Source organism: Argiope bruennichi, chromosome 1, assembly GCF_947563725.1.
Source record: "Argiope bruennichi chromosome 1, qqArgBrue1.1, whole genome shotgun sequence".
Classification (NCBI taxonomy): domain Eukaryota; kingdom Metazoa; phylum Arthropoda; class Arachnida; order Araneae; family Araneidae; genus Argiope; species Argiope bruennichi.
The window spans coordinates 101,485,363-101,511,853 of record NC_079151.1 but is presented as its reverse complement, the minus strand read 5'-3'; the positions used below and the strand labels follow the sequence as shown (position 1 = coordinate 101,511,853).

General features: G+C 28.3%; 1 protein-coding gene across 3 annotated transcripts in view; it reads right to left on the bottom strand.

Annotated features, from left to right (window-relative positions):
• The window catches only part of LOC129976633 (stress-activated protein kinase JNK-like), a 138,543-nt gene continuing 112,052 nt past the window's right edge, over positions 1–26,491 (bottom strand). For 2 of the 3 annotated variants that reach the window (XM_056090305.1, XM_056090315.1), the window contains exons 4-12: positions 20,102–20,160; positions 17,236–17,374; positions 14,801–14,966; positions 13,291–13,362; positions 12,412–12,597; positions 10,938–11,074; positions 7,212–7,275; positions 4,828–4,917; positions 1–4,266 (exon numbers count right to left, since the gene is read on the bottom strand). In XM_056090305.1, coding sequence (XP_055946280.1) covers positions 4,178–4,266; positions 4,828–4,917; positions 7,212–7,275; positions 10,938–11,074; positions 12,412–12,597; positions 13,291–13,362; positions 14,801–14,966; positions 17,236–17,374; positions 20,102–20,160 — 1,002 coding nt within the window. In that variant the 3' untranslated portion in view covers positions 1–4,177. The remainder of the gene's footprint in view (positions 4,267–4,827; positions 4,918–7,211; positions 7,276–10,937; positions 11,075–12,411; positions 12,598–13,290; positions 13,363–14,800; positions 14,967–17,235; positions 17,375–20,101; positions 20,161–26,491) is intronic. The other variant, XM_056090322.1, reaches the window with a different exon arrangement.

Here is a 26,491-nt window from a genome sequence, read left to right as displayed (position 1 = left end):
GACTGAACAGAAACTTTATTCAAAGTCGACAAACATTTAAAAGCTACTTTGTGCTACTAATCCAGAAGAAACAATCTCTCGACAACAGAAATAATTCGAAATCCAACTCAGCACCATAGCAAAAGAATCAGAGCTACTGGCTAGCCGCTGCGTGAAACCAGCAAATGTATAAAGAGTAATAATACATATGTACAACAAAAATTCAGTTGTATTTACACAAATTATATACAAAATTTGATCACATAACATTTGACTACATGCAAACTGGCAACTTCAAATGACTAATTGAAATTTTTATAACATTGAAACCTGCCTGCAAATTTTTTTATGCCTAAATTATTTCTTTAGTTAAGCACTACAAAATACAGCAACACAATATTTGACAAATATAACAGCTAAGAAAGTTTCCTTATGCAATTGCTGAAGCTCACGATACATATGCAATTATTTCATGTTCAGTGTTGGAAAAACAACAAACATTTTTTTCCCGTGTGTTTTAAACAAGTATTAAAAGTTTATTGAAATTGAACACACAATTATTGTACTTGAGCTTGTTTATTGGTCAATAAAAGGAAAGGAAAATGATACGGGATGACATTAATCAAACTTAACATTTTGAAATGATTATTTATTAATGTTCAAAATTATCATTCTGAAAATCGAATTCCGTTGACAAAGATAATGACATTCAAAGTAAATCAATACTTTTTCTCTATCTGTATTTTGATTATTTTATTAATTGCATTACTTTAATTTTTCTTCAAATAAATTATCATGATGATTATATTCATTAAAAGAGTTGCTTATTCTTTTTATCTTTAAATGTGTTCAACTCAGCTGAAATAATTTTTAAAAAAATTCTTAATTTGTCTTTTACAATAAAGATACTTTCTAATTTGTTAATGTTTGATAGGTTTCTCATCCAATTATAAATTTCTTTACTCAAACATTTTGAATTTAATAATATTCTTTAGTCAAAAAAGAGATTGTTTTCAAGGGTTCAGGTTAAGCAATGCAATTGCTTCAATTAAGTAATAGAATAAATTTTGTAAGAATTCAGTTATTAACCTGAATATTTGGTAAATGATTTCATTGATATAATTCACCACAATTCCTTAATAATAAAATGTGTGGAAAGGAACCACAATTTGTGAAATACACCTTTTTTTTTAAACAAACCTTTTATTAATTTTACTTCATTATATTTCTTTTCTTTAAAGATTAACACATTTGTTTTGGCTATTTTCAAGATCTGTTTGAAAGGAAAAAGAATTAGTTTAAAACAAATATTAAAAAATATTTTAAAGATACTCACCTTGTTTTTAAAATCTTTAAATTTTTTCAGTATTAAGATTGAAAGCCTGTTATTCAGTTTTGGATATTAGAAAGACTTATCTAAATTTAGAACTTTTTATTCAAATTATAGAAAAGAGGTCTTTCTATATAATTTTTTTTTTCCGATATTTGTATTTTGTTTATAACAGATTATGATAAGTCTATGAAGTTTAAAAGGTTGAAAACCTGTAATTCACATGAAAATCAAAACAATTATTTTTATGACATAACAAAAAACATAATAAAGTGGTTTTCATCGACTATTTTCTTCATTTCAAAATTTTAATTACAAATTTCTTTATTCTTGATTTAATAAAATTTTTTAACTGCATTTTTGATAAAAATTTTTAGCAGTTAGGACAGTGCAAGCACAGAATAAATTGGGGATTATTTAGGATTATACTTTTATATATGTACTTTAATATTATATGTTTGTGAAAACAATGTTTTACTCTCATTCCAAGTAAATAATGAATACATTCTACCACAGAAATCACTTAGTTTCTTCAAAAGAAATAATAAGAGATGTTAGATATCATGAGCAAAAAATTTAAATTAAAAATATTTGTATGAATCATACTTACAAATTTGATTTGTTGAAGTTGCTGCATTTGCTGTATGCATAATTTAATTAAACTTTCATAACAATCTTGTGAACGAATGATATACATTTTGCGTATAACTAACCAATGAACTAAAGAATTTACAATGACAAACAACTAAACATTAAACTAACTGTGAAAACAAATATAAAGTGCGCTTTTACAGTTAACGACATCATCATTCAAATTTTAAATATATCTTTTAATCTTAAAAACATCAAATGATTGTTTCTAGCCTACACATAAAGACCATGTAATGCACTACTGTTATAATAATATTGAGCGTAATAGAATCAACTAAAAAATCAGAATACTTCTCAGTTTCACTAATTTTTCTTTGAGGATTTCATATCGATAAAATGTGCTAGTACCATTCATTTGTTTTATCGATGAAAATCGATTTTTTTCTTTTTCCGCTATACGTTAGTATATAAAAATAGGGATTTGAGGAAATTGTTCCGTTAGTTGCTGTTTCTAATTCGGAAGCAAAACAAAATTATCGTTTGTTGACAATGGCTACGAACATAAGTAGGAAATAATTTCGTTCGTTTTATTTTGATCAGGATTTTGCGATTCAAACTTAACCCATTCTTTTGCATATTTAGAGAAATAATTGAACTTAATTGTGTGAACTCAATAATTAGCTATTTTTTTTTAAACATTTATCTATTTTGCAAATAACGAAGTTAAAGATGAACGCTTATTTTCTTTTAATTTAATATATTGCAAACTACATATTAAGATATTAAAAATGAATTAAACCAAGTTAATTTTCAATAGAACTTTTGTTGCTAAAATTTTAATTTGATAATTTTTTATAAAAGGATTTACAAGAATAAATTTTTCAACATGTTGAAAATTCAATCTTATTTATAAAACTTTTGATTAAAAATTATTTTTTCCATTTTCCAGAAAAAAAAATACATAGAATTATCAATTGCCATTAATTTTTAGTACATCAATTTAAATATAATTTCTTCCCTAATTTAATGATTCAGTTTTGTAAACAGAATATCCATTTTATAGTAGGTGTTGAAAATCGCTTCTTTAGTAATTAAAAGAAACCCAGATTTTTATTAAACTTGACAGGTTTATTGAAAATTCACTAATTTATATTTCATTGCCTTGTATTAATTAGATTAATTGTAATTATTCTAAAAATGTTTTTAAGCTTTACTTATTCTAAAAAGTGAAATTATGGCAAAGAAATTTTTATAACCATTATTGAATTTGATATTTTGATGAAAATTCCAATATTGACCTATAAGGTTAGATCTTTATTTGCTGAAAAGTTATAAAATGTAGATAGATTAAACTTTACTTGAAATTTGAATACTTTTCTGAAAACAAGAAATGAAGACCTTTTAAATTACAACGATAATATTTATAAAGATTCAATTACAAATTTCTGAATGTTGAAAGTTTAGCAATGTGACGGCGAATTAAAGAAAAACCGTTTTAAAATAAATTAACATTGTAACATTTTTTTAGAATTTTATTTACTAATTATACCGTTTGAAAAAGGGTAACTGAAATGGGTACTTTAAAATTCTTATTTTTTAAAACAGCATATACTTGTGTCATACGAACACAAGGGGACAATTACCGTTTCTTTGGAACTTACAGAAAAATAGCGGAACACAAAAATAGCATCTTTTCATTATGTCAAATTAGAATACAAAATGGCTGCTTTACTTCATTCGTTTGCTACACAATTTTCACCTAGCTTCGAACACATTGTCTACTCATGAAATTTACAAGTAAAAATTAGATATCGGAAACAAAATCACAATTATTTTCTTGGACGATCATGGAACTAATTACACTCTAATTTTTGCTCAAATTAATTACTAATGATTCGCTATCGGAACAATTAAAGTTATGAATTCGAATGACTAACGATGTAGTGCAATAGTAAACAGGCATTACATTTAAATTAAGAATTGAACATAAAGAATTTGAGACGAGTTCTTTCATATTCTAATAAATGAACACTGGAATTCTGGCACCAAGTTACGATTTCTAAAGAAATCCCTTTTCGATTTCTGTCATCTTGTTTTTTTTCTTTAAAGAAAAATGGAAAGAAAAAGATTTGAAATTGATGATATCTCTTTCTGGGGAGCTTGTCTCTCTTTTGGGAGCTGTGAATTGAATAGTCCAGTTCCTTTTGAATGAGATTTCTTTTCTCTGAATAGTGAAAAATAGAGCCCGTACGGCCTCGCGTGTTTTGGAGGAAGAGCTTATCTTCTTCTGTTGAATGGATTGCTGGGGCCATTCGTGGACTGATCGACCATACCGTCGACTTCACCGTCGATTTCAATAACACCATCTATGAAGAATAAATCATAAATACAATTTTATTAATAACGACACTAATCATTAACTGCCAATATTAGGCAGGTCATCTTAGGGATAAATTCCTGCATAAAGCCTTATAGAATAATCCATATGGAATTAAAGATATGAGGGTTTTGCTAACTGCCTAGGAATTATAGATCTTAAAATATGGGCATGGCTTTATGGAGTACTCTGCCGATAACAACCATATCTTCATGTTCATATCTAAAGTTTTCTTTTTTTTTGACAACATACTTATAGCAATGAAAATACATTTAAAAGTTTATAAAATGTTATTGAAAAAAAGATATATATATTTTATAGATGCAAATTATGTTTTATGTACACGTTTCTATTTTTTTTCCCCTTTTTATAATATGAAAAAATCTTGTTTCTCGCACAAGGCTTTGTAGAAAACTTTTATTGTCATCGTTGTTTCGGCACTATAAATGTAGAATATATCAGGAACAAACTGTTTAAGAATCACAGACCTCTAAATGAAACACTAATGAATCAGGATGTGAAAAGATAAAATTAACTAAAACCATCTTACCCGCTTGTGAATTCAAATGCGATCCTACAGGCCGAATCCCCAAGGTATTATGAGTCTGCTCGTACTCTAGGACCTCTTGGTAGATTAGTTCTGCAAGAAAATGATCATCAATCAATCAATATTATACATAACAACTCATTGTTAAACTAAGAATTATGAATTTATCTGTCATTAAATGCCATTTTTATATAGGGAGATAGAGTGCTAGCGATAATTGTGGCATGATAGATGCATACACGTTGGGTAGCATCCATGTCCTATAGATGTTAGTAGACCATCAAATAAAGGCAATAAGTGGTACCAGATCCATTTAGTTCAATTTGAATGTTGTGGTATTTGAAATGTGGTGTAAAAGAGCAGCCCACTAACTATGAAGCAGCGATTAAAAAAAGAAAAAAAAATTGTTATGCCTTGCCGACAAGAACAAAATTGCCCGACCAGATTTGTTGGAGGCAATTGATAATAATGGCATGATGGTAAGTGGACTAAATGGCTAGATAGTTTCATGAAAAAATGTATGTTATCTTCAAATTTTTCAATAATTTGAGAGCGATTTAAACAACGTCGAGGAGTTTATTTGCGATGCCGGGAAATCATTGCAAGGCTTCAACAAAAATTGGACGTATTGATGAGGTGTCTTCTACATTTCTGCCAAAATTAGGATAATTATAAAATGTATATATGTGTACTATCGAAAAGTTGCCACTATTTTTGATCCATCTTAGTAAATTGTCTGTGTTTACGGCACTCTAATGTCCAATGCAGACAAAAAACTGTGATTAAAAATCAACTTAAAAGTTTTTCAGTAAAATTAAATACCATTATGAAACTATTCAAAAATCTATTTTACTTACGGAATATAAATTTGGTTTCCAATTTTTGAAGAAGGAGAATCTCGTTAGATTTTGAGGCTATTATTTAACTATATAAGGAACTTGTTTAACAATTTTTGCAAAGTTTTGAAAATTTCATCATAATTTTAACGTTTTATTCTTATAAGTTAAAAAAAAATCAGTAAAATGCATTTGTGTTTTTTAAGATATTAAGGAATATAAAAATAAATTTTGATGCATCCGGAAGGATCAAATTATTACATTTTTCTTAAATTACATATATTTCATATTTTATGCCGTTGAAATTAGTATTCATATTTTCAACACAATATTGTTTGAATATTCATTAAAAATTTGCAAATGCCACTCCAACGAGATCGTACAAATGATTCGGCATCAAAATAAAATTCAGTTATACGTTTAGATGAATTCTGTCAATGTAAGCAAACTCATCATATGAAGGAAAATTCAAATTTTGTCAATTTAAAAATAGGATGTACGTGGTGAATTTCAAATAAGGTTGATCATAAATTTAAAGGTGCGTAAAAAAGCTTTTCTCAGATAATGTGGTACAAAAAAAATGAGGGAAACAAATCGAAATTTTGATTAATTATAAACGATTTATAAAGATTGTTAATTATAAATATTGTTAAATTAAAGATTGTTAATTATAAAGATATAATGTTAATTATAAAGATTGTTAATTATCAAGATATAATGTTAATTATAAAGATTGTTAAATTAAAGATTGCTAATTATCAAGATATAATGTTAATAATAATGATTTTGTTAGCTTTTTAAATTAATTTTTTAAGTTTTTTTTTAATCTAAAAATCTAATGAATATCTTGAAAACTCCCTTTCTTAGTGCGTATCTACTATTTAAAGAAATAACTATGCAACAAATTTAGTACCTTTAGATCTAAATTTTCTAATGATGATCTGATGATTTCTAATGATGTAATGATCTGCATTCCAGAACATTTTTCAGATTTTTTTTTTATCATGCATATTGCGCGACGCAATTCACCGACTGCATGTCAGTCTATAACCATTATGTTAAAATTATAATTTTTGGACTATTGCCAATATTTTTCTTCTATAAGGTTACAAAATCACAATCTGTCTCTGTTAAATAAATATACATAAACCTATGTTTCGACATTAATAATGACTTCTTTCACTAGAAATAAATTTTATTATATTGGGGCGACTGAATCTACAAAGCGATTCGAGAAGCAAATAATCAGTTCAACTGTGGGGCCCTAATGGTTCAATGTTTGTTTTCGGAATAGCGATGAAATTTTACTGTTTTGGATAGCGTATTTTAATAATCGTGTGTGGTGGTAACTTCATAAGCCAGATAACAACCTCCGGAAAGGAGTGTATACTTTTATCTAGTGGCTTTGTTACTCGGATATGAACCCTAACGTTGCGAGTTCGAACCTCAAATTTACACAAGTGTTTTGGATGGTATATTAATTAGAAACGTTATTTTCGACTAATATTTTGATTAAATATAGCAAATTCAAACTGCGACATTAGTACATACCTTTCCATTGCTGTACTGTGTGCTCTCTCTCGTCTACCGAGTGGTCGTACGGAGCCGGAGCAGGCTAGGAAACAAAAAAAAGAGTTGTTTTTCTATAAGCATTTTGGAAAATTTTCACAGCAAGTACGTCAAACTTACTTTTATTCGTATAATAGCCGCCTTAGGTGACCAGCTATTTGCCCACTATATTAACAGCATTAATTTAGTTATCCACACAAATTTGATGAATTATATCTTAATACACCCAAATGAAAGTACTGTTTTAAATTGCAAAATAAAAGCAGACACTTTGCAAAACAGCTGACTGGTTGACTATGTTTACAAAGTGATGGTCCAGTTACTGAAGCTGCTGGTTGTGTTAAAAGTGCTGTTTTGTGATTTGAAAAAAATGAAGTCGGTGGAAGGAAGACGAAAATTCATAAGATATCTGAAAGGTCACGAGATTTTATATGAAATAAAACTAAGTGAAACTGGTACAGTGAATGGATTAGTATAGTTAAAGAGCATCAAGTTAATTTTTTTTCGCATTCTTTTCAGAAGATATTCTCTCTTTACCTTTGACATTACAATATGTCCACGTTAAGTGCAAAAAATTGCATTTAAAAATTTTGTTGGCTGAAATCTTGTCACTACCTCTTTAAACACCAAATAATATCAAATAACCAATAAATGATACCAAATAGCCAATACCAAAAAGCAAGATGATTACTGATTTTATTTTAATATACTACGTGAAAAAAAGTACCCAGATACTTTTTATTGCTCTTAATATCCAACAGCTAAATTTATGGAAAATATGTCATTCAATTTAGAAATACGTCCTCTTTAAAAATATTCAAATTACATTCACACAAACGGTCATTTAAATATTTATATTTGCAAAATCTTAAAATTTTATTATTTAACAAATGATTTCTCAAGTTGCAATAGTCTCTCCTTTGTCCCAAACAAAACTTAGATTGAAAAATCAGTGCAGTAGGATTTGTTGCATGCATCGATTTTCCCCCCTCACTTCAGAAATTAAAAAAAAATAATAAATAAATTTGCTTAAATTTAAGGAGTGAATCTTCTACTACGGATACTTCATTTCATTTAATAGCTATATTGTTTTTAAACATTGGCAATTTCGCACCTATTGACAATATAAAAAAGGCGCCGATAAGTTGATTTCACTCGAATAAAATTCTTTATATACAACCTAAAACATTTTGATTGAACGGTATGTAGTTTTGAAGAAAACATGACAAACAATAAAATATCATTCGATGTACATCACACAGAGACACAACACATACACATGGCATGCCTTGCTGTTGCGTGAAAAGCAGAGTGACACACAAGCAACAAATACACATGATACACAATAAATCAAATTATTATTTTATTTAGAGATTTTTAAAACAAGGATCACCGTTTAAGTGAAAAAAGTAGTTTCATTAGCATTGAGAATTAATAGGAATTTTCGTTTAACTGCATAAGGCATTATATTTTATAAATATTGAAAATGAACTATTATATACATCTATCTAGCATAGCAATCAGAGTGGATAAAAATAATTGTTTTCCACCATAAGCAGAGTGGATAAAAGGAATTTTTCCCGCCTTATCCAAAGAGGATAATAATTCTTTTTATCTGTTTTGGTTATGGGGAAAAACATATTTTCCTTTTCAATATGATGCTTAGTTCAGTTTAACGAAAGCTGAGAATTGATCCAGTTTGATTTTCAACTCTCATTACCTTCGAAATTTAAAATTTTTTCAGTTTATGATTTTATTGATTAAATCAAATTCATTGTATTAAAATAAACTCATAGTTTTAAATTTCATTTTTTCTGGGATATAAAGATTTTAGATTCATAAATGATTTTGAAAGAAAAGACATTTTCAGTTACAAGTACAAGACTTCGATTGATACTATGATTTGGTACTAAATCTCTTTGGATTTCCATTTTAAAGTAGATATTTTATAAAAGAACATATTTTCAATTAACTATTTATTCTTTTTTTATATGATGATCAAACTTTTGCTATTAATCACGAATTCTAATCTAAAGTGAATATTTCCTCAAAATATTAATATAATTCTAATTCAGTATGAGTGAAAATTCAGTTTTTAATGAGAAGATGATATCACTTCTTTTATATTTATTTAAAGCATATAATAAAGAGATAAATATTTTTTCGCTCTTCTTTAATTCGGTCCTTAATTACATAGAGGTTTCATTTCTCATGTTAATTATTGTATATTCATAACAAACGTTTAATGATTAGTAACCTATTGATTCGTATTCCATGAATGCGGTTTTTGCCACCATAGATAATTCTCTGAACATTATACATTATTTTTTGGAATATTAAAATTAATTCAGCTTTAATTGCGTAAGATTTCCTCGAAAAATTTATTTATAATTCTTTAAAGTTAAGTCACACTTTGATAAGGTAGAAAGAAAAATTTTGAAATTTGCAATTGTGACCAATAAAAATATAAGCAAGCATCTGAATGCTATTGACGTCATAAGTTACTGTAAATATTTAGATTATTTATCCTGTTATAAAATAGAATCTAGTCCAATTAACTAAAGAATACGAATCTGTCAAGATGTTTTTCTTGAAGTTACAACATCAACTATACGATTGCTTTCAAAGAATCAATTGAGATGAAATTTTTAAACTAAATTAAGGTATCAATTTTAAGATTAAGGTTTAAATGTAAGGCATCAGCAAAGCATAGCAGTTTTCTCAAGTGTTGAGGCCTTTTCATACTAAATTTGCGTAATTTCTGTTTTTTTTAAACATTTTTTTAAACTGGTACTGAGTACATTGTAATAACTGGAGCAGTTTTGACAGAGACAGTGTTGAATCATTAAAGACAGTCACATTGCAAGTAATTAAATCATCGTTAAATATTGTTACAAGGTTTTGGGAGCACGAGTTCTAATGCGTTTCTAGAACAGTTCATCATTTTATCTAGCATCTGGAATTTTATAACTTTAAACGAGCAATTTTTGTATATATATATATATATAAATTTATTTCATGTATTTCGGAAACGGCTCTAACGACTTGAATCAAATTTTATATTTAGATAAGGTATGACTTTTTAAATTTATATGTATAGAGGTCTTTCCAAAAAGGGAACGCGATTTTACACGTAAAAACATTTTTCTATAACCAACTATCAGCCTTTCTCTATCTGCTCTCATGCTGAAAAATGTTATATAGCGCCCTCTCGGAAATTTTTGTAATACTTACATTGTTGGAATAGGATGATAACCTACTGGTACCACAAAATTTTGTGAGATTGCGCTATATGAGATTATCCGAATACGAATGTGTTCGGCTCACACCTAGTAGCAACAATGCAATTATTGTGTTAACAAATTCGAATAACATCTTAAACTAAGTGCATTCATGATTTTTTTTTAAGTGACCAGTTTATAAGTAAGTAAGATTGAAAAATATTCATATGCAATTAGTATGTGATTCGTATCTAAATATCTTCTTATGTTCTCTGAAAAAACTCGATTTTACAAAAAACTGTCGAACTAAGCTTTATCTTCCTGTTACTGGAGATCTATTGTAGGAGTGATCAGCATAATAAATAATAAGTTCGTTGTTAAACACTTTTCTATTACTATTTAACATTGACTTAGGCAGACTAGTGCTTGTGGGATTGCGGGGAAGCCAAGCCAACACCGAGAGAGTGGGTGGAATGGATGGACTTACTGCTGTACTTACGGCATTGACTTCTGCCTCGTCGTACCACACGTTGATATATGGATGGAGTAGGGCGTTCTCGACGGAGATCCTCTTCTCCGGGTCTATCACCAGCATCTTGCACAGCAAGTCGCGCGCTTGGCTCGCTATGGAAGGCAATAAAAACACACATTTAGGTAAACAAATACACAATTCAATATATGTGGGCTGAAATCCACTTTAATGTTCTGTCGCCAATTTGGCAACCAAAAACATCAAGGGGAGTAGTTTCACCTGGAAACCGTCAGTGATTTTTTCACTGCATTATTTGTCTCAAATGCAATCTTACCCTTTGGAATTTTTGACTTGACATCATTGGTAATATGAGTTAGGGTATTAAAACCATTGTATCAATTTATAATGAAACTGAAATATTGATTATCCAAGACATCTAAATGTCCAAAAGTATTAAAATGTAACAGTCATGCAAAAAGTGCAACAATGATGTAAGGTAAGGACAGCACTAAAAACCGTGGATAATGCTTATATATGATTATAAAAACGAATATTTCTTCTGAAATAAAAAGAAATAAAAAGAACAAAATGCAAAATTTTGAAAAACAATTCGTCCACATCAGGGCAAGATTTCTGAAAAAGTGCAAGAGGCTGTAAAGAAAACTGTGGATATTCTAAAAGAGTGTGTAGAAATAGACATATTGGCAATATAAAGGAGTACACTAAAGCAGATTTCAAATCATATATATATATATAGTATTCTAACATTCAGAAAAATAGGAAACGTTGGGCTTCTCCAAGAGATTTAGGTTGTCCAGTTGGCAATGTTAGGAATATGAGCGGCAAAGAATATTTTTTGCTGGAAAACCATTTAGTTGTCCAATTTGCATATCTCATACCAAAACTATTGTTTTAAATTCTTAAATTCTCACAAGTTATTGTTTTAAGTTCTAAAATTCAGATTAAAAGTAATAGAATTCAGTATTTTTAAAAAATCAAACGCATTTGTGTCTATAATCCTACATTTTTAGGGATTTGAAAGAATTATTATTTGTTGTCGGGATTCTGCAGGTAGAATTATCTATTTTCTTTGTTTTATAATTTTTTGGAAAATTCGTATGCAAATGTAGGTTTTATGTAGTGCATTAAAATAATCAGGCTTGCATTCATGGTCGAAATAATTCTGAAAAAACTTTGCAATTGATCATTTTGAATAAATAGGATTCATCGATGAATAACTCAACAAACTCATTCATGATCAATTCAATCAATTGTTGATGAGCCTTTCCTCACACTTTAGACTTGCAAGAAGTTTGTTACTTCAGCATATACACATTTTCCTTTTAAATTGATTACTCACTTGATTAATTTATTTCAAAATATTTATTGAACTACTAAAGTTTTATTTCATGCTATAGTAAAATACATAATTTTTGATTTTCTGGCACAAGGCATTTCGCACACATCTGCGAAAAATGAAAGCTCTCACCTTTCAGCCTGCTGTGCTCGGAGCTGTCAGCTGGGAAGAGGACATCCGGGAAGAGCTTCTCGAAGACGTACCCCGTATATTTGGGTCGATTCTCCACGTAGTTGCGCACGGTTGGTTGCAGTCGTTTCATGAACTCCTGGGACGGCGTGCCAAGCTGCTCGATTATCTTATTCCACTGGTCGATGTCTTTGCTTAAAGTCAAGGTATTAATAAACCATTCAAATAATAAATTCTCACGTATTTCTTGTATTTAATCTTTCAGATCGATGAAATTAGTAAATAAACTAAATATAAATGGCGCCCTAAAAGCAGAAGAATGAAAACGCTGAAACTGATACTTTAATGATTCTTGAAAAGTTAGCCTCTTAAAAAGGTTCATGGTGCCAGCTTACTATAACGTCTCAGTATTCGTAATTACTCTTTCGGAAAAAATTCGAAATACTTTTCAGCAATGCGTTTAAAAAACTGAAAATCCATCGTGTTTATTTATTGTTCCATTTCATTTATTTACGTAAAATGATTAAATGTCAGTTTTATTAAAAATGAAATTATGCTCGATTCCCTTTCTGATAAATATACGTTTTTAAAAAGCAATAAATAAGGCAATAAAAAAGTAAAATTTTATCATTTGGAGGTCAATTTATTAATGAATTCAATAGAAATGTTCCATAAAAAGCCTTTTATCTTGAATTTGAATTTCTGCTTTTAGTTCATCTTCAGCATTAAATTTTAAATTTGCATTTCAATGCCATAAGCTACAGATAGACTTAAAACGCTGAAAATTAATGAATTGTTCCACTAATATTTAGATAGAAATAAAACAGAATATTAATGCACAGCGATTAACAAAAATAAATGATTGCATTAATGAAAGGATACGATCGGTACCAGGGAACAGAACTCCACCTCGAATCATTTCACCCATGATACAGCCAACAGACCAGATATCCACTGCAAAAGAAAAATAAATTAACTTAAACTCATTTTTTTAAAATCTAGCAGCGCTTTTATGAATTCAGAATGTTTTGAGAAATTTTAATATCTTGTGTAAGATTTTGATGAATTTTTACTTTCCTTGCTATTTATAATCAAGATTTAAAGATCCAAAATCTATATTTTTTATGTGGAACAAGAGGGGAGGGGAGGGAGTGAGAAGGATTTTCTACTAAAAAATATTTAAAAGTCGAAGATTTTTTAAACCTATAATTAAGAAAACAACAACTTTTAGCAGCAATTAAAAATATTTGTCTATATTAAATATTACTACGCATCAGGGATATTCATAATTATGAAAACCAATCTTAAAGTTACGTAATTAAGAAACTACAATTATTTGTAACCCTAAAAGCCAATTTCTCTTCAAAAAATACGTATGAGTTTTAACATCTTGAATATCGTTGACAAATATAATTCATTCTGTTATGGAAAATTCATGCGAAAATTCAAATACGATATAATGAGTTACCTTGACAGAACAATACCGAGGTCCAAAAGGCTCAAAAACAAAGAAAGCTTTATTCTATAAGCAGAACAGACACAAAAACAACAAAACAATACCAAAGTTTACTGAAGACAATATGTACAGTAAACAGCAGTACACAAGCAACTAATTGGTGTTAAACAATTGTAACAGCACAAAGGGCCCAGACAAAACTCCGAAGAAGCCAGACTTTGTACAACTATTCAGCCTCTCGGCGGTCTGCTGTTCTCCAATGTCTATTTGTTTGAGCTGAACCCATTTGCCGATTTACTCTGGCCTCGATGTCAGACATACTAATGACTCGATTATACAACTGGCTACTCATCATACAATTTACTGCAGCTCTATCACCCAGATTTTTATAGTTTATATGATACGGCAAAAAATTCTCTGGAAAGAATACATAATTTGAATCCAAATGGACCTATTGAAGAGATTCTGGAACCTTCGATTTTATCTCCAAACCCTCCAAATATTGCTTGGCTTCAGATCCTGTAACAAACTATCCTCATTTTATCGCCAAAGTCAGGGGTCATTTTTCTACCACCCGTTCAGTATCCATCAAATAACTTGTAAAACTGTCTTTTTTACCAAGTTCTTCACAGCACAAGAGAACACCATTTCGAAACAATGGTAGCAATGATGGTAACGAATGCGTTGGCATTTTTTATGTAATCGTATTACAGAGTGTGAAATATATAAGTAATCTTATTACTTTATAACTGTATATGCTACATTAATATGATTAATCGGTTATTAATTATAATCGTCAAAACTGATTAATCGATTAGTCACACTTGTCGGTATTATAAATAATTATCGTTTAATACAATCGTGATTATTATTAATAACAACTAAATATACTGATACTTAATATATATACCATGACAAAAATAGTTTATTTTTTACCATTATCTTTGTATCCCATTCCAAGGATAACCTCTGGTGCTCTGTAGTATCTGGTGACCACGTAAGGGGTCATCATAAAAGTCGTTCCAGCCGTCCTCGCCAAGCCGAAATCCAGAATTTTAAGAGTGCAATCAGACTTGACAACAATATTGCTTGGCTTCAGATCCTGTAACAAACTATCCTCATTATTTCATGCATAAAACTTGAATAGTTTAATATAATTCCACCTGTATTATACTTGAATTAACTTATTAACTTTCAGGCGGTTGAAAAATATTTAACTGTAAAGTTTTCATTGCAATCTAAATAATGAAGATTTGCTTTAGTTTATTTCTCTTCTAACAGATTTGTTTATTAAGTCATATAAGCAAAAATTCTGTAAAAAAATGAAACTGGATTTATAAAAATAATTGAATTGACATAAAAATGTTGAAGTAATAGTCAATAGAGACCAAGTGAATAAATATTTAGAGTTTCTATCCAAAGATATCTATCCATAACTTAACAGTTTAATTTAACCCTTTCAGCATCGCAGAAAAATTTGACTTTATAAGCATTTCTACTTTTAATTTGGATTGAAGAAGCTTTGATGAAGCCTAGACGACAATGCGATTTGGATAAAATGAATAATAGATTGACATAAATTAATCTGGATCTAATTTATTAATTAATAAACTAAAGTTTGTACAAATGCATAATTTTAAATATGATGTATTCCAAAGTTGTGCAATGATTTAATTTCTTTTTTACTGAATAAATTTTAACGTGAACAGTAAAAGATAAGTAGTAACAGAAAGGACATCTGCAAACGAAAGGGAAACAAAATTTGTTATTAAGAGATTTTGTAGAATTAGAGAATTTTCAACTTGAAATAAACAGCTAAATGATATATTAAAGAGGTGTTTATATTGGTTAAATGTCGAAGAATTATATACAACATGGCATTTTTTTTTGTCACAAATATCAAAATATTGCAACTATTCGGAAACATAAATTAATTAACTCCATTAATTAATTCCTACGTTAAAATAATAGCGATTTATTCTGAAATTAGCAACTTTTGGTGACCAACTTGCTCTCCCAGATAATTGACCATTTAGATTTAGTGATTGATATGGAATGTATTTTTTTAAAGAAGTCATCTTGTTACTCGATACATCTGTAAAACATGAATAAGTCTACAGAAAATTAAAAAGAATAATTATTACGAAATAAAAGCGCAGGAGAAAATCCTTCCAAGGAGTTAATTTCTCGCCATATGTAATGCGACTGAATATCTCGATGAATTAATGGGAATTCCATCTTAACATTTAAAAACTTTGTTGTAAATTGAGTATCAAATTGAATTAAAATATTCTTAAAATTAAGGGAAAAATAATTGATATCAAAGGTAACTCTTTGGATCTTCAGATATTTCAAAGGCTATTTTTGAAATATAATTGGACTAGAACTAAATTTAATGTACGGTCGTCGAAGTTGAAATTTTTAGGTGGATTTCTCGCCAAATGTAGTTGTGACAGTATTTTTATTATAATCATAAAAACCGTTTGCTACCATTTCTGATGTTCATCAAAGGTGGCGGATATTTAGTGACTTTTTTGGACGATTGACACGATTTTGACGTGTCAATCCATACATTAATCTTAAGTCTTACCGATAATTGTTTTGGAAGAAATGAACATTAATTTCCATTGGCAAGTCGTAGCAATTACCCATCTGATGATGGTTAATTCTATTTTTGTGCTCACTAAAATTTTCTGTTCGAAGAAACTTTCTTGATTTCTGTTATATTTTCCTTCCTCTGAATGATGGCATGTTTTGGCAACATGCCGAACCCTATCCAGAACATTTCTAATAATATTCCGTTAATTAGATAAGTGAAGTGTTGAATTCAATGCTGCTGTTAAAACATTCAGTAAAATAGCTTGAAATTTGAGCAGGGTTTGATTACATTTGACTGTTGTCAATAAGAGCGATTTCTGAAGCATGTAATTTATCATTTTCATATCTATAGATTTATCAACAATATTAAAAACTATATTTCAACTGTGTATTTTGACTGGAAATAACCTTAAATATTGCAATAGTGACGATTTACAAAAGGGAATTTCTGACAACACAATTGTAAGTAGCTCAGAGAGTTCAGTTATGATTCTATAGCAAAAAGAGGTCAATTTTCGGACATACTTCGTAGTTTTGTACCTAGTCAGAAGAAGAGAACGACACCTAACTCGGCACCCCCCTTTAAACTTTCACATCATATCAGCGGGAGAACATTTGTCCTCGATAGTTTTAACAAATAAGTTTACAATATGATTCTTTAGTGGAATCGGGTTCTGATCTGGAACCTTACCACCAATCGCACACGACTAGGGACGATGCAATTGGTGGTAAGGAATCCAAATGATGGTAAGCTCGGAATGAGAATGCCTCACCCTGTGAATGATTCCTGCAGAATGCAAATGCTTGATCCCACACAGCATCTGGTAGAGTAAGTAGGACATTCTTTCGTGGTCCAGATCCATCTGGATCACCTGGCACAGATTGGCGTCCATCAGCTCCATCACCAAGTAGCTAGGATCGGAAAGTATGACAGATTTGCAAACCAAAACTTTAAAATGAATTCATATTTAGAGAAAAAAATAAACAAACACCGTCAACAATATTCATTTCTAGATCAGTCAGATAATTTTTAATTAAAATTTTACATTATAGTCTTGTTAGCAGTACGGAGAGTTAGTATTATGGTGTAAAGTTATTTTAAATCAACTGGTTTGGCACGACTTAAGAATAATATCCAAAAGTTGAATTTTTTTGGACATTTTTTTAGCTAATTTTAATCCTGACATTTATTTTGCAATTCTAAAAACCTTTTGTTATCAAAGCCATCCAAAATGGCGGTCTTTTAAGCGAGTTTTTGAAAAATTTGCACAGTTTTGTCGTGCTCGTTTAGAAAAAGGATACTAGATTTTAAATCTTATAATTTTTTTTTATCTTTGGATCCATAATAAAAAAAAAACGCCATCAAATCGGAAACAAAAGAATGATAAAATAAAATTTAGTAAACAGATGATAATCAGTTTTTAATTTCAGAAAAATGAATTATGCTTCTAAAAATTAAAAGTTTTAACGAAGCAAGAATTCGTTATTAATAATTCAGAAGTGTAAAAAGGTCTATTTGAACATATAAATGAGATTATTTTTGCATCAAAGTACTTTTTTCCAGCATTTGGTAATTTAAGTTCTTATGTTAGCATTCGGACATAAAAGAAGCGTTACTTATAAAATAGATATGAATTAACGAAATTACAGAATATAGTTGAATAGCATAATGACCAAAGACGATTTTAAGGCAATAAATTTCCAAATATGGCTACCTAATTCAGAGAGTTTATACTGTTTGACAAACTTAAGCAGAGATTGGCGTAAAATCTGTGCAGTGCTCTTTTATATTATCAAAATGATGAGATCATTTTTATAAATTCGATTCAAAGAATATTTTAGATGCATTGGGTAAAAGTTTTAACTACTTCAAAAGTGGGGAATCTAAGAGAAATCATACTTCAATCTTTTCCAAAAGAACTCTTATCTCAGAAAAGAAAATTCCCATGAAACGGCACAGTTCAAAGAAAAGAGAAAACTCCCTTCAGACTTTTAAACCAGTAAAGACTTGAAGGCGAAAAGTAATTTAAGAGGATTAAAAGTTTGGATTTAGACTATTTTTTTTTTATCTAACCCTTCACTTTTTTGAAATTTAAATTGGATTCTCTGCAATGTTTTTTTTTAAAGCTCGCTATGAAGCTGTGCAACAGTCACATTAGTACCTTCTTATTTTATAAAACGAAAATCTGCAATTTCAAAGCAAATATTGTATATTTCTTGACTTTAAATAATGTCTTTTCTCAATGGATTGCTTCAAGAAAGAAATTAGCAGACTTTTAATATGTTCATACTCAATAATCAGTTCATATGTAGAAATATATTATTTAATGGTATATTTCTCCTAGTTGGCAAATAGCTTTACAATTTATAATATGCTAATTTATTAAATATACTGAAAGTTTTTTAATTATATTTTGAAAAATTCCTCTATTATGTTATATTGACACTTTGAATAATTTGTGAAAAAATTGTAATTATTAAAAATTCTTATAGTTTATTTGGCAATTAAAATGCTTGGAGAGCAGAATTCAATAATATGTAGTATGGCTTTCACTGAAATTTTTGCCTACTTATACAATGCACTTTTATTACTTTCTCGTATGCGTAGTATAGAGAAAGTATAGTTATCGTCAAAAAATTAGAACTCACGATTTGATGTTTTAGACATCTTTGAATTCGAAAAACACGTTTTTAGAAAATGTTCGTCTAACTCCCTGTGAGAAAGATAACTCAAAAATACTTTGAGCTAGATGGTTGAAATTTGGTATACGATCTTCACCAAATTTGTAAATTTCTATCAAACTTTGAGCAGTACCTGTTTAGAGGAAGTCCATCTGTCTAATTGTTCGAATATAAGTCAACATGATAATTACAAAGCGAAGAGTGCTAGATAGATAAAATTCGGCACACAGATTTAACATCTATATTATAGATATCTGTTAAATTACGAGCCAAATCCAAATACGTATTGACTGTGTGTATACTAATATTTACTGTATATACTACTGTATTTATCTAATAGGTATGGGATTTTGTACCTAAAAGTGCAGTTTTGTATCAAATTTTTGATTCAGTCGATTGAGAAAAACGTGTCTAAAACATAAATTTGATTTTCGGATACTTTAAATCACATGGTAGGTCTTAATCGCCAAATAACTCGCCAAGGATTACATGTTAGATTCTGCAAACATGCCAAATTCACATAAAAGTTTAATATTTCTTAACTATTATACTTCAATGCCATGTAAGGCGTTCTCTGACATGACAAATGTATTAGAGAATATGCGAGCGAGAAAGTTTGGAGGGGACCACTAGTTTATTCTTAGGAAGCGAAACAGCTAATACTATTTTCATTTCTACAAAACGGTTAAAAATTTATAGGTTAGCATTCCATATGCTATTTCAAGTATTTAGATTATTATTATCTTGCATGAATTTTTAATTCGAAGAGCTAACTATAAATTATAAATGTAAAACACGATTTAAAGATTTTTTTTAAATATTTCTGAACAGAAAGTATTTTTTGTTTGTATGTCTCTAATGTGAATATTCTGAATTCTATGTGTTTGCGTATTCTCAGTATTAGTATTATTCATCACGTAAAATGCATGCGCAGTAAGTAAAATTTTATAGTCTTACACATCTTGAAAGTCTTCTAGTGTTTTCTGAGGGGTGAATGCATTTAAAAGACCAATTATCTGAAAAGAGAGAAAAGGAAAATTAAATAATATTTGCTTTAACAATAAACAAACCAGAATAATAATTTTATAAAATCTGGAATTTTCGAAGCTCGTTCTGTTAAACTCTTTTATAACTCATATTAAAAATATATATACTGTATTTTTTTAAAAATTTCAAACCTCAAAATTGCTACCAAATCCTTCATGCAACTTAGTAAAATATAAAAGTAAAAACAAGTATTAAAAGAAAAATGATATAGTAATATGTTTACGAAAAAAATAAACCAATAACCATAAAAAAATATGAAAACTAGTTTTAAATAGGATTCTCAATGTTTCGGAGGTAATGTTTTAAATAATTATATATTCTAAAAGATTAGGAGATAAATGATATAAAACAGGCTTTAAAGACGTGAAAAAAAGACTAAAAATTAATTATTGAAATAAAAATAAAAGTAAATAATAAAATAAAATTTTAAAAATTGTTATCCGTAAATACAAGTATCATTTATATTAGTAACAAAGTTTTTCATTATTTATGATTCCAACATTCAATGAAACCCATTCAATAAAAATGACTGGATTAAGAAAAAAACTAAAAACTAATTCTTGAAACCAAACTAAAACGTCATTTTGAAAATTAAAAATAAAATGTTATTCCTAAATATAAGTATCATTATAATAGTTACAAAGTTTGTCATCATTTATGATTCCAACTTCAATAAATATGATTAGTATGGTACTGAGTAACTATGGTATGGTAATATGGTTTTGTAGGATCTGATTTCTAAGAAACTGATAAATTCTATTTTCTTATGAATACAAATACACATTTTAATTACTGAAAGATTTACCAGCATATGATATATATATAATATTGATAAGGAAAAGAGAAAAACGGAATCAATTTTGTTTAATAATGGTTAGTGCACATTTTCATATTATCCAGAAATGATTGATAATAGAAATTACTCTCGCCAAGTTGAAGAAGGGAAGGAAAAATAACAGGATAACTCCGATAGATCTGTCTTTCTTGGATTTTCAAAAATGCAAGATGAAATATAGGTATCAATAAATATCAACGATTTATTTTAGTTCTTTTTTTTAAGTAAACAATGTTAGGTGAAATTTGATTAATTAGTTGAAAAATTTATAATCAGCCGTAGAATTTTGGAAAAATTACCGCAATAATTTATTAAATTTAAAGAAATAGATTTATACGATCTTCAGTTCTTATGTATAATCTCGAAATGTGATTTTTGAGATAATTAAAAGTTACTTGAATCTACGCATTCATAGAAAGAAGCCTGAAATATATTATATATTTTTGCCTTCTAAATAGAAGCACAAACCACGTTTTGAATAATTATTAACTAAATAGTTATTCAAAATTCAGCAGTCAATTCAATCAATTAATTAATTAAATAGTTATTACATAGTCATAGTTTCATAATTCATTAATTATACAAATGTAGAATCGTTTCAGCTCAACGAAATTTCACGATACCATATAAATAATAGAATTTGTAATATGACAAGTTTACTTTTTAATGTTTAAGTGAAACTTTTCATAAATAAGTCATAAAGCAATCGTCACTGAAACGGCAACACAGCAGTCGATAAGGCTCGTTTAATAGTGGAATATAAATTCATTAGATATTGTTTTAGGGAATAATATCTAATATTTAGGGAAAATATGTAAATACATTAGATATTGTTTTAGGCAAGTTTTCCTTCGAACGGATTAATTGATCTTTCTCTATCAAGACTGAATAATAACATAGCAAAATAATAAATAATACTATATAATAATATATCACGATAAGCGACAGTTGCAACAATTTCGTATTAAATGCAAGGTATAATGAAAAGTTCACAAATTTTGAAAATGAGGAACGATACTCCAAATAGATGGAATATCTTCGGTGACGCCATTGCAACGCGAGCCCCCCCCCCTACACACACACCATTCCTCCCATTTCCCATCTTGAATTGGTTAGGAATAAATACTTAGTATAAAGGGACAGTTTTCAGACTCCCTCGCACACACTGGATCTCACCCCGATGGATTTCTTTCTTTGAGAATACATGAATCCTGTTCGTAGCTCAAGTCTAGATACCATCAACGAATCGAACAATCCTTTGAATCTGAAGGACCGAAAGGGTAAATGATATACTTAAACTCATTTTAATTCTATCCGTAAATTATAAATTGATTTCAGTTTCGAAACTTATGTACGATGATAATTGTTCAAAATATGCATACGTTTTGGAATACTTTATATAGAATAATTGAATATCAAGCCAATTTTCAAAAATTGAATCAATTTATAAACATATTATCAAACCTGCGAAATATTTTGATAAAGTTCAAAATTTTGTTTTGAAGTTATTTCATATAAATTGGAAATTATTAGCATTTTATTAGTCAATATTAATTAACAGATCACTTTAAAATTAATTAGTTAAATTTGAAATAATGTTTAAAACATTTTTGAAACACAGCTTGAGTTTCTAGGCCAATATTATATATTATTCAAATTTAGAAGTTAATTCTTAGAATACAAATCAAACTAAGTAATTATAATTATAGAATTCTCAACGGTTCTCGTTATATTGGGTTTCACACATAAAAATTAAAAAGGATAAATGTCTATACGAAACTCCTTTATTAATTACCAGATCTGTAAAACTCATTTTAGAAAATTCAATTATATTGAATTCATTTCTAATAATTATAATTTTTATAAACATTTGCAATCCCTGAAATAAATATTTTTTATTATATGTACATTCAATTTTTTATAATATTGATAATGAGAACAAAGGTAGTTTAATAAGATAGCATAATATATTTTAGAGTTTAAAATGTTTGCAAAATTATGGACAATATTCAATTAATTTAATTGCTAGCTTGCAGTACCTTTTATGCAAATCAAAGAAGAGAGCTTGCAACTTCAGCATAGTTCTAATTTAGAAAAATATGATGAATATAATTTTAAGCAGATTATTAGAAAACTATTATTATCATTAGCACGGAAATATGTAGAGCTTAATATTGTATTGATACAGGGCAATTATGCTATTACAATGTTGCAGTTTTGTAATCAAATTCTTACAAAATGAAGAGAACCTAATATATTTGATAGATGAGCGGAGTTTGAAAAAAATCATTCAAACATTGTAACGAATTAAAAAAAAAGCTTTTGGAAACAATTTTGTAGAAGCTTTGGAAACAATTTTGTAGAAGTTTTGGAAACAATTTTGTAGAAGCTTTGGAAACAATTTTGTAGAAGTTTTGGAAACAATTTTGTAGAAGTTTTGGAAACAATTTTGTAGAAGTTTTGGAAACAATTTTGTAGAAGCTTTGGAACAATTTTGTAGTCTTTACTCAAAAGCTTTGAAACATTTAAATAAATTTAAACTTCGTTTACAAATAATATAAAATTTAATATAGCTAGAATGCTCTAGTGTTATATATTTTTCTAAACATATTCATCATTTTACTTTTTTATATATATAACATAAACAAAACATGCAGAAAGCCCCATTGGAAAAATAACTACATAGTATAGCTGTAGAATTCAGCATCTTTCAACATTACAGCTGGAAATTTGTAGTTGATTACAAATTTGTAATCGAGACAGAAGTACTACAAAAATAAATTTTTAAGTTCGAATCTCATTTTTTAATTTAAAATTATTTTGAAAATGCACATAGAAAATAAATTGCATCGACGAAATCGATTTATAATGAGGTTCTCTTTTAGGATTTTGGCATTTATTTTCCAAGACATATACCGAGATTCTGAAATGTAAAGTTATTTAATATTGAAAGAGATTATCATAATTCCTCATAAGAATTCTTGTATAATCATTTCTTTAATTTCTCCACTAATGCAAAATAAATTATTAAAATATCGAATGAAAGGATTTGAATTTTCTAATACGAATAATTTACGGTTTTATTGCTTCACTAATAATCAACGAAATCAAGAAAACAATTCAACTGAAATTTCTTAAACCATACGAATGAATTCATTTGCTATTGATTTTGGTCTTTATTTGTAGAAGGAATAAATATAAAATGATTAAAAATGAATAAATCATATGAAATGAAATAAAAGAAACATTAAATATTTTATGTATTACACAATAAATAACAAGAAAAATATTAATTTAAATTTTATCAATATTTTATGTGTATTCAGTAACAGTAAAATAAGCGACCCGGGTAAAAAACGTTTTGTAAAATAAAATAATCTTAAATAAACTGTGGATTTCAACAACAATTTGAATAAGATTTGAATTTCAGAAACTTAATCTTTCATTTAAAAAAAATAAAAATCGTTTTCTGTATTTTTATTTTATTTTATTCCAAGTCATAAATAAAGTAGTGTAATAATAAATTGTTCTATTCCAAACAAACTACTTTTGATATAAGCTTATTTACTAATTGAAGATTACCGTCAAAATTTAAAAACTAATAAGCAAAAATGGACCAATAAAATATTGTTTTTTAACATTTTAAGATTCATTTCGTATAGAGAAGTTTTATCATTTTAGAAATGAATCTTAAAATGTTAAAAAACCATATTTTATTGATATTATTATTTTGACTCACCCAAAAATACCTATTAAGATAAAATTTAAACTTCCATTTTTCTTTGAGATAAATACTTGAGGTTATTTAACGCTGCATCATACTTTTTATGGTACCTCTCAAATAAAAAAAAATGAGGTTGAGTCTTAAAAAAAAAAAAAAAACACGTCATGAATTTTTAAAACTGCTCTTTTCTTTTCCTGCAGTTTTAAGCGCATTAATTAAAGTGATTAGAGGGGAAAATGAAACTAGAATTAAGGTAAATAAAAAGAATATGTATAAAGTAAACCTGCAAAAAAAAAAATGATGCAGACGAATTTGCTTTTTATTTTGAATTTTTTCCCTTCTTACGAGCTCGCAAAAAATGAAAATGGCGTCTTAAAGATGGTTTCGCGGTGGCTTTTAAAGTCTCTGGATATTAGCTTTGCCGCACAAAAACGCATTGAATAATGTTGTTCAGAAGTGCATGCTTTATAAATAACACATGCAAAGCTTAAATGCTTTTACGATGGACCCTCCATTAATATACTCGCTTCAAGAAAAACGAACAGTTTGTTCTCCCGTTTTATAAATAATGCATCCTATTTTTATGCTGTAAAAGAAAAATGAATGCTCTAATGTTTTTATGCACATTTTATACTGAATATGATGTGGAAAAGGAATTTCTCATGCATAAAAATGTTTGGAAATTTGTCGACTTGAACAGATAATTTTGAGTACACCAAAAATAGTCTGGAAATAAAAAAAGGAGGTTTTGAATTCATCCTTTAACCTTTCTTAAATATTTACACAATTTAATGAATCAATTATTGGTATTGAAAATGGTGGAGCTTTGCTGAATGTCTAGTTTTATCATTCTGTTCAATATAAAATGTTTTTATGCACATTTTATATCGAAAATGATACGGAAAAATTCCAGAGAAAGAAACATTTTGGAATCGAACATATTTACTTTATTCTGTCTGGTAATGGATATGTAGGTTTCGAATTGATAATCTTTCTTTCTTGAAAAATTTGCATATTTTAATGAATCCTTTATTTGAACCATACGTGGATAAATACATTTTTATGCTAGATGTCTGGTTTTAAAAACAGTTTAATGCCCTATTTATATGAATGAAAGAATTTTCTGAATAGCTCCAGACAGGCAGGAAAGAAGGAGACAGACAGGGATAAAGGAGACAGTTAAAATTAAGTTTGGTACTACTTATTTGTTTTTAGGGCTTCCGAGTTTAACTAGCGAGCATAAAATTTCTGCGAAAACGCTAAAATAATGGGTTTAGTCGACAATTTTTAAATTTTTATGCCAAGATCGCCAAGTTCCCTTATACATAATAAGATGGCAACAGCTTTCATTTTTGGCGATATAGCGCTGGAGCCGTCAAAATAAACAAGTACCTTAAGTTTTTTTATGTATCTTATTGAAATCTATTGGCATGATATATGTTTTCCTCAAGTAGTTATTTTTTTAAATGACCGTTTCATTTTTCTTTCGTTAGCAAGTTTTTAATTTAGCTTATAATTTAGTTAAAACTCATTATGGCTATGTATGCATATATGCATGCTCCACATCTCCTCTATGCAACTGCGCCAAAAAATAGTCAACTTTTCAAAGTACAAAATACTAATTTAAAATTAATTAATCAATTAGAAATTAACGAAAATATGCCTTTAACATTTTAAACTTTTCTATCGCTATTTTTTAAATTTCTTTTATTTCAATACGTTTTCTGACAATATTTTTATT